General features: G+C 52.3%; 1 protein-coding gene across 11 annotated transcripts in view; it reads right to left on the reverse strand.

Annotated features, from left to right (window-relative positions):
• The window catches only part of LOC120953761 (papilin), a 64,336-nt gene that overhangs the window by 4,363 nt on the left and 46,725 nt on the right, over positions 1-13,248 (reverse strand). For 10 of the 11 annotated variants that reach the window (XM_049607358.1, XM_040373999.2, XM_040373998.2 and 7 more), the window contains exons 4-12: positions 9,212-9,272; positions 7,901-8,082; positions 7,742-7,802; positions 5,010-5,980; positions 4,782-4,902; positions 4,524-4,703; positions 1,155-4,356; positions 907-1,086; positions 392-583 (exon numbers count right to left, since the gene is read on the reverse strand). In XM_049607358.1, the coding sequence (XP_049463315.1) occupies positions 392-583; positions 907-1,086; positions 1,155-4,356; positions 4,524-4,703; positions 4,782-4,902; positions 5,010-5,980; positions 7,742-7,802; positions 7,901-8,082; positions 9,212-9,272 (5,150 nt within the window). The remainder of the gene's footprint in view (positions 1-391; positions 584-906; positions 1,087-1,154; positions 4,357-4,523; positions 4,704-4,781; positions 4,903-5,009; positions 5,981-7,741; positions 7,803-7,900; positions 8,083-9,211; positions 9,273-13,248) is intronic. The other variant, XM_049607360.1, reaches the window with a different exon arrangement.

The following is a 13,248-nucleotide window of genomic DNA, read 5'->3' on the forward strand; positions in this document are numbered from 1 at the left end:
ACGAGTGTTTTAGTACAGAAAAAGCCTTAGGGCGGGAGGTAGTGGTTGTTTTTTTAAGAACACTTCTTGCGGGGAAAGCTGGAAAAGAATGTAAAACGATTTTTTGTTTTTTTGTTTCTGTCAAATAAGCCAAAGGGTGGTTCGCCAAACAGGTGTTGTTGTGCCCAAGATCGGATTTAATTTTGTGAACCGGATCTTCCGTCTATGGGTACTAAATTTTGCTCTCGTTTCGCTCTCTTTTCGCGTGGATGAGTGTATGCGCAGCAGGTTGTTGGAAATGTGTAGGAAGGGTCGGACGGTACGGTTGTTTCTGTTTTTTCTCTCTCTTTTTTTTCCTTCGGGCGCCTCCTGGCCTCCCAAGAGCATACCGCGAGGCGCGCACACTACTTACCAACCTTCGGTGGGCACTGCTCTTCGCAATGATCGCGCGAAACGAACTGGTTGTCGTTGCCACCGCAACCGGTAAAGTAGAAGGGCATGCATTTCTGACTGTCACTGGCAAAGTACCAGCGGGCCTGCTGCTGCTGTTGCTGCTGCTGCTGAGCTTCGCAGCTGCCCGTGTCCAGCGGTTCGCTACAGCTTGCTACACCATGCCCAGCGGGGAAGTTTAGATTACGGGGAAAGTTGAAAGGTTTTATGGTGAGTTAAGCGCCCGTACGCGCGCGCGTTTTAAGTCACAATCAAAGGAGCCAAAACCAGAACAGGGATGGATAGAACAGAACAGAACAGAGAGAAAGATAGAGAAAGCGTCACCACACCCAATCGCGATTCGCGATGCAGCCAACATCCTGGGAGTAACGGAGCAAGTGATAGAGAGCATCTGGGGTCCATGCTGGCATGCACTGGCAACGGCCTGAAACAAAAAATAACACACACGGACACCTCCGGCCCGAGCCGGATACTTACGCTTGTGTACGCCCGGTTTCTTGCAGTGGTAGCCGCAGGACGCTTCCGTCGGGTAGTTGTTCTTGTTGCCCTTGCACCCGCCGAAGTAGAAGGGATGGCACCCGTCCGTCTCCTTGTCGTAGTACCAGCGCTCGAACGTTCCATTGCACGGACCCGCTTCCATCGGTTGTTCGCACGGTGCTGTGGAGGAAAGATGCCAGATTAGTCCCGGCTGGAAGTTAAACAACACGCGTTGTCGAGCCACTCACGCTTCGAGTCGTCCACGCTGCACAGCGCCTTGCACTCTTCCTGGCTCTCGAACCGGTTGGCATTGCCGAGACAGCCGCCGTACGTGAACTGTGCGCACATGTTGCGCTCCGCGTCGTAGTACCACATGTTGTAGTGGCCGGTGCACGGGCCGCTAATCTTGGGCAGATGGCACACATCCTTGCCGGTCGGCGTCTCGCAGATGTTCTTGCACTCCTCGGCCGAGTCGAACCGGTTGTTGTTGCCCTCGCAGCCACCGTACCAGAACCGTCCGCAGCCGCCGTACTCCACGTCGAAGAAGTGCTTGACGGTGTAGTTGTGGCACGGGCCCTTGTCCTTCGGCAGCGCGCACGCCTTCTGCGGCGACTCCGGCACGGCGGTGCAGCCCTCGAACTTGCTGCCCTGCGCCTCGCTGACCCCGTCCGGGCAGCAGCCGTACTTGCTGTCGGCACAGGTGCAGCCCTCCCCGTCCGGACCCTTGGCGGGCGTTTTGCCGTCCCCGCAGCACTTGAACTCGCTGTGCGTACAGTGGCAGCCCTGGTTGTGCGGGCCCTTCGCCGCCGTAACGCCGTCCGGACAGCAACCGAACTGGTGCGCATGGCACGGGCATCCCTCGAACGACGGGCCCGTCGCTTCCGTCTCCTTGTCCGGGCAGCAGCCGTGCCGCGCGTACTGACACCCGCAGCCCTCGTTGTCGTGACCGCGCGCCGACGTCCTGTTGTCCGGGCAGCAGCCGTACGGTGCGTACTGGCAGTCGCATCCCTCCAGGTTGGGGCCACGCGCCGCCACCACATTGTCCGGGCAGCAGCCGTACGGCGTCTGCAGGCAGCAGCCTTCCCCGCTGTGACCGTGCGCCGGCGTTTTTCCATCCGGACAGCAACCGAACGGTTCCCGGCTGCAGGGTTCGCAGCCCTGCCCGTCGGGCCCACTGGCAGCCGTCGCATTGTCCGGGCAGCATCCGTGCGGCGTGGTGGCACAGCCCTCCACCGCTGCCGGCAGTTCTTCCGGCGTCGGTTGCTCGGTGCCGGCCGGTGCTTCTTCCTCTTCCTTCTCCACCCCGGGGCAGCCCTTCGCTTTCGGGCCCTTCGCTTCGGTGGTTCCGTCCGGACAGCAGCCGTGCTTGGCCGCGGTACAGCCGGGTGGCATGGTCGTCGTCTCAACCGGGCAGCCCTCCGCATCGTTGCCCTCCGCCGGCGTAACCTTATCCGGGCAGCAGCCAAACAGCGTGTCGGCACACTCCGCCTTCGGGCAGCCCTTGCCGTTCGGTCCCTTGGCCGGCGACACACCGTCCGGGCAGCAGCCGTGCTTCGTCTCCTTGCACGTTTCCGCCAGCGTGCAGCCCTCCAGGAACGGTCCCGACGCTTTCGTCTTGCCGTCGGGGCAGCATCCATGCGTGGACTTGGCGCACTGGGGCACCTTCGGACGGGGTTTGCATTTGCGCGGCTTCTGCTCCTTCGCAATGATCGAGGTGAGCGTGTACGGCGTGCTGCTCTCGCGGTCGTCCGCTTCGTCGTCGGTCGTGGAGGCGTCGGTCGAGGAGTCCCAGATTTCGAACGTGGTCTCGTCCACCGTTTCCTCCGTTACGGTTGAACCGGTGAAGTCCTCCGTCGAGGCGCCGGTTACGGTCGGCTCAGTCGAGTCCACCGTCGTGGAGCTACCATCGGTCGATGCACCCGTTGCTGATTCTTCCGTCGCTCCCGATTCGCTCGAACTGTCCACGGAAGTGCCTGTCACTGAGGGTTCACTGGAAGATGACATCACGGATGTTTCGGTAGACTCGGATACTTCCACCATCTTCGTGCTGGAATCGGTCGAACTTTCGTCGGACGACACTTCGGTGGTGCTACCGTCACTGCTGCTGCTGCTCGTTGCCGTATCCGAAGCGACCGTACTGCTCGCTGCCTCATTACTATCCGTCGTCGAAGGCACATCGGTGGTGGACGCATCGTCCATCGTACTGGTCAGATCCGTCATCGTCGTGGTGCTACTAAGATCGGTGGTACTTTCCTCATCCGTCGAGCTAGTGGACGTTTCTGTCACGTCGGTGGTCGAATCCGAAGCATCCGTAGTCGACACGCCACTGTCCGTGGTGGTTGGCATTGAGTCCTCCACCGAGGAAGCCTGACTGGTCGAAGCCATGTCCGAGGATTCGGTCGAGCTTTCTGCGCTTGCCTCCGTCGATCCACTCGATTCCGATGCCATCGAGCTGCCGGATGAGGCGGACGCTTCCGTCGTGCTACCGGCCGCATCAGACGATGCATCATCTGACGCACGGGAGGCGGCCACTACCGTCGTTGCCTCACCCTCGTCACCCGAACCTTCCGACACTTCGGACATTGGGCTGCTTCCATCGCCGGAACCTTCCACCGTCGCCTCCGTCGTGGAGCCCTCGTCCGGATCGGTCGCTCCAGTGTCGAAGCCCGTCGCATCGCTCATCATCATTTCGTCCGTTTCGAGCGATGATTCGGTCGTGCCGCTAACGCTGCTGTCCAGCTCGATGCCCTCGACCAGCGACGTATCCTCCGTCACCATCATAACACCGTCCTGCCCCTCCGTGCTCACAGCACCCGATCCATCCTCCTCACCGTCGCCACTCGCATCGCCGCTCGCATCCTCCTCATCATCCTCCTCCTCGCACAGCTCGTCCTCGTCGTAGTCGTCTTCCACCTCCGGCTGCTTGCTGCCCACCTCCACCGGGATCACCTCGTCCTCGGTGCAGTCGTGCTTGTTGCAGCTCTCCGTGGCCAGCTGAATCTTGTCCACGTCACAGTTCGTCTCCGGCACGACCGTACCGTTGGCGAGGCAGAGCACCTTGCGCGACATCACACCGCCACCGCAACCCTTGTCACAGTCCGTCCACGGGCCGGCGAACCACTGGCCCGGGCACTCCGGCGGTCCCTCGCACTCCTGCTCCTTCTCCGGCTTCTGCTCCGGGTCGCACTTGTAGTCATCGTCCGCCCGCTTCAGCGACTGTCCGTCGAACACACCGCACACCACCGTGCGCGTCTGTACGCCCTTGCCGCACACCGCCGAACACTTGCTCCACTGGGATGTGTACCACTGGTACTCGCACGGCGTCAGTTTGCACTCCCGGCGCAGCTCCGGCAGCTGCCGATCGGCACAGAACGATGCGTCGTACACGGTGCCCGACTTGGACGCACAGTGCACCGTACGCGTTTCCACCGTTGCACCACACTCGTCGCACTGGAATGTACACGAAACGCGTTAATCAAAACACAACCAACATCTCCCCAACCGTTACGCGCCTAAAGGTATGCAAGCGTGTATACACGGGCGTAACGGCAGCACGCCAGTTACGTCGACTTGGTCGACTTTTTGTTTTGTTTGATGAGAAAAACGAAAATACTCACTCCGCTCCAGGACGACGTGACGTAATCGACACCCTCGCACGGGCGCAGCATACACTGTTCGCTGACGGCCGGCTTTTCCGTGATGCACTCCTCGTCCTCCAGCACCGTGATGCGTCCATTTTCCTTCCGATAGCAGACGACCTTGCGCGTTCGCTCGCCCTCGCCGCACAGTTTGTTGCACTGAGAAAGGCAAAAATAGACAGGTTAAAGTAGTAGGACCCAAGAGCATTCCCTCCAACAACTCCATCATCCACTTACCGGTGACCAGCGTCCGACGTACCACTCGGGACAGATAATACCCTGATTGCATTCCCGCTCCGTCGCCGGCTTATTGCCGACCTGCTCGAGGCAAACGTCATCTTCGATCTTTTTCGTTTCACTAGAGGAAGTAATGGGGCAAATGGAGAGAAAATCAGCATCAGTGCACAAAGTATTCGTGAAATTGGATTTACTAGCTACTTCCTCTCCTCTCTCTCTCCCTCTTACCCGTCAGCCGACACACGCTCGCAGTACACTTCGCGCGTCTGCTTGCCCTCGGTGCCGCATGGTTTCGAGCAGTTGCTCCACGGCCCCTCGAACCAGCGGGGCGGACAGGACTGCTGGCCACACTTTTGCGTCGTCGGTGGCTTCTCGCCCAGATTGCACAGCCCTTCGTCCACCTCCTTCAGCGAGCTCTTGCTGTTGCACGTCACGTTGCGCGTCTGCACCCCACCGCCGCACGTCACCGTGCACGGCTCGAACGCGGTGTACATCCACGAATAGCTGTCCGGTTCGTCCACCGGGGCCGACTTCGACGACACGCTGTACTCGTAGTTCACGCCCACATTGCGATCCTGCGACAGCAGCACCAGGTACACCGATTCCGTCGTCGGTCCGAGGCACGTCAGCCGGTCCGGCGCGGCAAAGCCCTGCGGACGCCGCTCGTAGTGCCAATCGCTGCCCGCAAAGTGGATGGTGCGCGGAAAGTCGATCCGATAGTTACCGTTTAGATGGTAGAAGCCGGTCAGATTCCTAATCGCCAGATAGTTGTTCGAGGGGGCCCGCTCGCTGATCAGCACGTTCGTGGCACCGGCCGGGATGAGCAGCAGATCGTTGTACCCGACCTGCAGGTTGCTGGCATCGAGCAGCCCGGACGCCGTCTTGCAGCTGCTGCCGTCGCCGCGACAGATGCGACACTTGTCCTCCTTGGCCTGCGAGCCCAGCATCATGTCGCAGCCGACCGGCTGACAGGTGCCGTCCACGCACACGTCGAACGATTCATCATTGCAGCGCGTTCCGTCCGCCACCTTCGCCCGGTGCCGGTAGTAGAACCGCTCGCCCACCGGCATACAGTTCAGCTCGCAGGGGTTCGGCGCCCGGGTGTACGGTACCCACTGGTACCGGTGTCCCTCGAACGGGACGTCGTTAAACTCCGAACACTGCTGCTTGCGGAAGTCCAGCTCGCGCTCGGGACAGTCCTGACGGGGTGAGGCAAACGAACAAAAAAAAACGCTGTTAGAGCACTGTCTTTTTACTTTAAACTTATTTTAAAACATTCAAGAACTGTTCTATTTCCAGTGTTCATCTAACGACTTATCTCCACCAGCAACTTTGATCACCACAAATCGATCACAATAATTCACACCGGCGTGCTGGTGAAAAACAAAACCACCGAAGGAAATAGAGAGAAAAAACAATCTACACAACCCCCCGGAAGCTGGACGGGCAAAATAACTCAATATGAATGCATGGCACGATGCATCGCCGGCAGTCGTTTATCAGTGGCGTCCAATATGCAAGCAAAAACTGCCAACCAACGAGGAGCGGACGGAACAAAGCAAGAAAGAAGGAAGGAATGAAATGCAAAAAATACGGAAACCATAATGTAATCGATTTGTTAGGATCAGGTTGGTCGCATTCTTCTGTTTCCGCTTCGCTTTTCCTGCTTTTCAATCTTGCTTCAGGTGGTGCACCATCCTTTGGCACGTGCGGGGACACGTTACGCCATTCCAGGGACTCCCTATTGCGGCAATGGTGCGCCTTGAGCAGGACGCTCCTTGGCTCGCTGGCTGCACATCGGCCGACCTCTCTCGCCGACCGACAGACCGGTGCAATTGAATATGTTTCACTGGCATAATAAAATTTATCGACACAATTATAGCGCATCAACGGGAAGAAACACCCTCGGTGGTGGGTGAAAACGGGGCTGCGCCGGGAGTGTGTTTTTAAATGCAATGATAGTAGCAGTCGGTCGGTGGTGTCTGCCACTGCCCGCCGTGTACGCTTGTTTGTCAAGCTGTAAGACACAATCGATCGGAACCGGAGCAGCAGCAACAGCAGCAGCAGCGTGGCAGTATTGAATTTTCCGAAGAGCGTCTGAAGCGACAGAAAGAACCCGGAACTGATGACACTGATACCTTAATTAAATGAATCATGGTTACGTGCTTTACAGCAGCCGGGACGTTGGTGGTGGTGCACGCTGCACGTCGGTGTGTCAATAAAGCTGTTGTCCTGTTGGTTATAAGTTGTGCAATATTATATCGCTCGGGCGTACGGTTTTCCTGAGATCTTGCATCCGGAGCATACTGTTTTTCTTTGTGTTATTCGTAAGAGTTCCATTTGGGGAGCATTGTATTTGGAGTGTTTATAAGGGTTAGTTCCAAAGCAGGATTGTATGAGACTGTTGCTGCCTGTAGTCGATGTTTATTACACAAAAAACGAGCTTGTCTTCGTAAAGAAGTAAGATTAAAATGAGGAAAAAATAAATGTGAAATCTTTTCCACCAACCAGCTCCATGGCCAAACGCCATACACGCTCTTTCCATATTGTCGAATCACCAAAAAAGTGAATGAAAATCGAAATCGAAAAGAGAGAAAAAAGAAAGGTAAATAATTGACGCTACGGAAAGAAATTAAACGCGCACACTTTGCACACTCTCATCAATAACAGATCAGCTTGCTCTGCTCTGCTTCAATCTCCAATTAATCCACGAGTATCGCGCATTCCGCTCGAGTACCACCGCCGCTAACGATTGACGGAACGCCACCTCTGCAATCGGCCGTTTGGCCGTTAGCGCGTTAACTTGATGGACACAAATTACATGAATAGTTGATTCTCGCGAGGCCTCGGGATCTTCCCAGAAATACACGCTTCTACGTAGCTTCAAATGGCCCATTCCCATCGGTAAAGGTCGTTCGCGAACACATCTTGCCACGCATCTTAATGTTCGTCACACTTACCTGTGTGTTGCAGGAGAAGTATTTCCTCTTTCCACCGGTACAGACGGGCGCACCGGTGTGGCTGGAAGGGGGAAAGAAAGAGAGAAAAATGCACACACACACAATTGTGTTTTAATGTACATACTTTACGTTACGCGCACTAGCCGCTGTGTTACTTACTCCAGATCAAGACATTCGCGCTCCTGGTACGCAACGCCGCCGCCGCACGTTCGCGAACACTCGGACGGTGCTCCCCAGGCGCTCCACCGCTCGTGCGGTGGTCCTTCGCCGCCGCCCGGTATGATGAAACTTTCCGGCTGGTACAGATTGCTGCCATGCTGCCGTTTATGCCGCGCGCCGAACTGACAGGGAGGACACACACAAACACACACGAAGAAGATTATCATTAGGACACTGGTGGAGAAGCAGGGTTGTGCAGGTGGCGGTGGCTCATACTACGATTAAATGCCCAACATTGTGCCGAATGGCGATGGCCTTGCGAGTGAAAACAACAAAAAATGCACAGCGTGCTAACGGGCAGCAAAAGGTGCTACTGCTGGCCATTCTTATGTAAACAAGTTGTGAATTTAATTTTAAAATTAGACGCTCTCCCGCACCGACGCCTCCCACTGGCCGTGTGATTCATCCCGGCGTGCGGGTGGAGATTCTTGGCATTCCATTCCGTGCGTGTTGCCTCCATGGTACAACCGAACCACTTCTATTAAACATCGTCCGAGGCTCGCGTCGTAAGCGTGGTAACCGAAAGGAACGAAGCGATTTATAAATGGGGGTAGACAGGGAGTCAGTTGTTTGAACAGGGTCAGGATGCAGTGGAGATCATCTGCTCCTTCCATCCAGGGAGAACCTGACAAGCTGTGCCGTTGTCGGCACAAAATTGCTGTCTGCATTTTTCCCTCAATGTTCAATGAACTGCGTCCTTTTCCGTTTTGCACATAGCGGACTAAGGGAAAGGGGCAACCATTAGGTCAAGTGCTACCTTTTTCGAAATCCAACTTTATACACCTTCAAAACGATTGACCAACGAGACACACGGGAGAGCGGGAGAGAGAGAGAGTGGCGAACGTAGCAAAAAACTAATTTTCACCCGTCCTGAAGCGATTCGTTGGGAAATGTAAAGACCAAAGCCTTCCCTTTTGGACACCGCCCGGGCGATGGTCGTTCCATTTCATTAACATTGAACTCGCTCCTCTTTTACAGGCGGTGTGCTTTCCCTTACTACAGGACCTTTACAACTCGCACAGACCCATCCTCCCGTTTGTACCCTTCCCGCGGGCTAGAACTTTCAATTAGAAACCGGGGCTAGGGACCTGCCCCACCTAATGACAACCGCTGGCAGCACCGCGGTCGGTACGGAAATTGAATTTTTACTTCAGCTGCTGTTTTGAGCCGCCTCACCACACCGCACACACCCGGTCATATGGTTTTGCTCGCCGGAACACCTGTGCCGTTTGGTCCGCTTCGTTCACTTACCCGTCTGGATTCGGTAAAGCTCAGCTGTAAGGTCACTAGTAAAACTAACAATTTAGTATATCTGGAAGAGAAAGAGAAAAGAGAGAAGCATGGTTAGTATTGCTGGAAGAAATTTGAAACAATTGCAACCTTTACAAAAGCTTTTACCATAGTAAACAAAATATCATACAAAAACGATCAAAAGTAGTGTTCTGCGTCGTGAATCTTTAAGGTCCTCCAGCGATAAGGGATTTCAATCTTAAATCGAATCTCTAAAGATTCATGAACCTTCCGAGATTTATGAATCACCAAAGATTCAGGAATCCAAAATCGTACTTGAATCTCTAAATTTTTAAATATTTATGTGTATATATGTATTCAATTATCTCAAGAAATGTATTAATCTGAGAAGATCAGAAGAAGTCATCTGTTTGGTGACTACGGCCTACACGGTCATGCCCGCCTATACAGGCTTTCGAGACAATTTCAGTACCATGTACACGGATATCCATACGATCCATATGGGTCCTCACGTTATGTGTTTCAGAAGATTTGTGTATCATATGCACTTCATGAAATTCTGTAGATCTATGAAACTTAAGAGAGTAATGAATTCTGTTATAGTTGTTTTCATGAATCTCTATAGATCATACACATCTGTGGATTCATTAATTCTGTGATGATCTTCAGAGATTCGGAAATGCATGAATCATCACAAGAATTTATGAATATTTATGGATTCATGAATCTATGGAAATTCACGACTCTTCAACTTCATGAGATTCGGATTTCTACATTCATTCCACACAAAGAGTCGTTCATATTCTTGAAGCTGATTCAAAGTTACTGATCTCGAATCAAAATATCCTATATTTTCATTGCAATTCCACAATCAACATGACTTTGGACTTTGTCCATCGGCGCTGTGCTCATATCCTCTACTTAGCACTTCACAGTTCATTGGATGTTATCCTATAAAGCTTGTATTTTGTGTACTAATAAAAGAAACTTGTTGCTTGAATAGCATGTTTCACCACTGCATAAAGTGCACCATCTTTCTAACACATTTAATTGCTTCCATGTGTTTTCACCCCCTCGAGTACGATTAATGACGCTAAATAATCGCAAAGCTGTTTTTTCGAGGGAGCATAATCGCCATGTATCCAGGGCATTTGTCTTTCAAAATTCGTTAAGCGTTATTATGAGCGCTCCCAAGCCCAAGTCGGCCGGAGCTCCATCCCCTGCCAAGTGTGCAGAGTTGCTTCTTCGCTCCAGTGCAAGAACACATCAGTAAGGAGGCATCATTATTCTAACACACACACACACACCCACCCACACGTTTCTCTTGCATCCAATCACCCACCGAGTCGAGCTCATTCTAAAACAATAGGCAGCAGCAGCAGCAGATGATTCATCATTATCATTCCGCTGGCACTCCAATAATCCGGCCGAAGCCCACGGGTGCCTCCATGCCGTTCCGTTATGGCTTGTTCAGGCGAGCGACAAAACCGCAATCTGTTGTTGTACCCTTTCCGCGCGCCAGAAGACACTCTCACAACCCATCTTGAAGGAGCAGCCGAGGATTTCCAGCTCCAGCGGCACGGCACGAACGCTTCTGCTAAGACGTTTTCGTTTTTCATCATTCATCGCCTCCAACCGACCACCCACCCGAACATACACACACACGCGCGCGCACGCCGTTTGGCCCTTAATGAAGATGATTTAAATAATGAGGAGCCAACAAGTCTGCCTGGTTCTTGATAGTCCTTTCCTACCCATTCCCCCACAGTGTTTGCTCTTCACGTTTACACGTTCGCGCATTACACGTATTACAATGCGCATTAGCGCACAGGGGGTGGCGGCAAACATCCGACGACTGAATGGGTGGGTGGGTGGGCATGGCATGCTGGTGTTGATGGCGCCGTTTCGCATCGCTTCCATTTATCAGTGGAAATTATGAATATTAATTTAAATTTTAATTATCCTTTGACGGCATTCACACTGCGTTTAAGGCGGTCGCGTTTTTTTTTTACCACGCTCCATATACGAACCCTTTGTTTTGGGACCCATTTTCACCCCCACCATCCTTTTATAACACACACGCGCCCGCGTGGTATACTGATTTTTTGGTGACAGTTGTGTATTGCAGTGTGCCAAATTTCCCGATACTACCACGATACAGAACGCCACCGGAGGATGCCTTTACTTTCTTCGTTTTGTCTGATTAAAGCAGGGAGTTGTCGGGCGCGTTGTTTCACACGTTCACCCGGACTTTCGGCGCAACGTAAAGCCGAACGTGTGCTGGCTGCTGGCCAGCCCGGACCCCCGAGGCTGCTCCGAGCGCATATTCATTATACATACGCAGCCCCCCGACCGGATGGGTAGCAGATAATGGGCTCCGTGCTGCTAATGTTTGCAAATATAATCTCACACTTAGCCGGTGACTTACCAGCGGGGAATGTGTGCGAGCAAATACATAAATTCATAAATTTGCGCCCAACGCCCAACCGTAGCGGCCACAAATCGACACAATCCTGGGAATTGTGTGTGTGTACGTTTGTTTGTGTACTGCTGGTGGTTCCAGTCTCCGAGACGCAAGACGACTTGGACATACTTACGTATGTACCTTGGGGCGTGAGTGTTTCGTTTGTATTGGTTTAACAACTACAGTAATTAAAAGTCCATGTATGTGTGTGTGCATTACAAGATGTTTAGATTTTTTCTTCTTACATTTTATGCATTTACACTTTAATTCATTCTGTATTTTCAGCCGCTTTACAGCGATTTAAGATGCGTTTGTTTACAATTCATCATACCAAGCTGGCATGGCGCCATTGTGGAAAAGCGGGCAAGGATAAAGGTCCCCAGACACACAAATGGCTGGTTTCAACAACAACATAAAGAATTCTACCAAAAAAGCATTTTTCATGCCCCGAGTTTAGCGATTACGGCTTTGGCATTGACTAAAGATAAACAGGAACAGTGCATTAGTCAACGAAATTCCCGCCGGGTTTGTTAGTTACAATACGCTCCACCCCTAAACGCGCGTAGGAGTGCGTGTACAATTGCGCAAAGGCAAACAGTGCTGTAATTGATCACGTACCGCAGTTTTCGGAAAATTTGCAATATTTAGTCTCGCACGCATGGGGTGAAGTGTCAGCACTGAATTAGGGAGGCGTAAACTGATGCTCCAAGAAACAACAAACAAACAGTGGGAAAGATCGTGCGTTATACGGTCGAGCGTCGTAGCTCAGGTTGGGGAAATAAACGCACTAAGAATGGGTGTGTGTACCAGTAGAGGGAAGGGCAAACTATAATTGTAATGAACTTGAAATGGATTGTTAAATTGAACGTATAATTTGAAGAAATTACTAATAATGTACCTCTTGGTGGTACGTGAAGAGTTTGGTAGATTACACTCATGATACGTTTGATATCCCAATCCAAAATCAATTGTTCAACAATTCAAGGAATTCAAATTCACTTTACTTAATGCATATTTTGTGATTTCTATAATATTTTATTCTCATTTGTCCATGCTTACTAAAACACCCGAAGAAGTTATACACGCATAAGAAAAGCTTTTTATCACATTCATTGTTAAGGGATACTAATAGTCAATATCAGATCTCAAATAACCAAATACCCACGCTAAACATCATATTTTACCAATTTGTGTGTGTATTTTCTTTTATCTATTCCTATTTATCTATCCCCTTCAAAACCGCGTAGTTTACATATTGCGCCAAACAGCACACTACACTCTATTACGGTTCGCCCATCGCGTGTAATACAGCAATTTCCCCACAAATCACCAATCACATTTGCAAACAACTCCCAATTGCGTCGTGCTATCAGGGCGTCAATTTGTCGATGGCAGTGTCGACGACAAATCGGCGCATCGTTCGTTCTTTCATGCCGGGGACGCGAAAACGGCTAAAAGATAGCAAGCCCGTCCAACCGCCCTTGTGGCAGACGAAGGGCGATAACATCGCGCCCTATGTTTACCTATCTTCCCCCGACCGAGCACAGCGTGCTCGGTCCTTCTCATGCTCGAC

Source organism: Anopheles coluzzii, chromosome 2 (genome assembly GCF_943734685.1).
Source record: "Anopheles coluzzii chromosome 2, AcolN3, whole genome shotgun sequence".
In the NCBI taxonomy this organism is placed as follows: Eukaryota; Metazoa; Arthropoda; class Insecta; order Diptera; family Culicidae; genus Anopheles; species Anopheles coluzzii.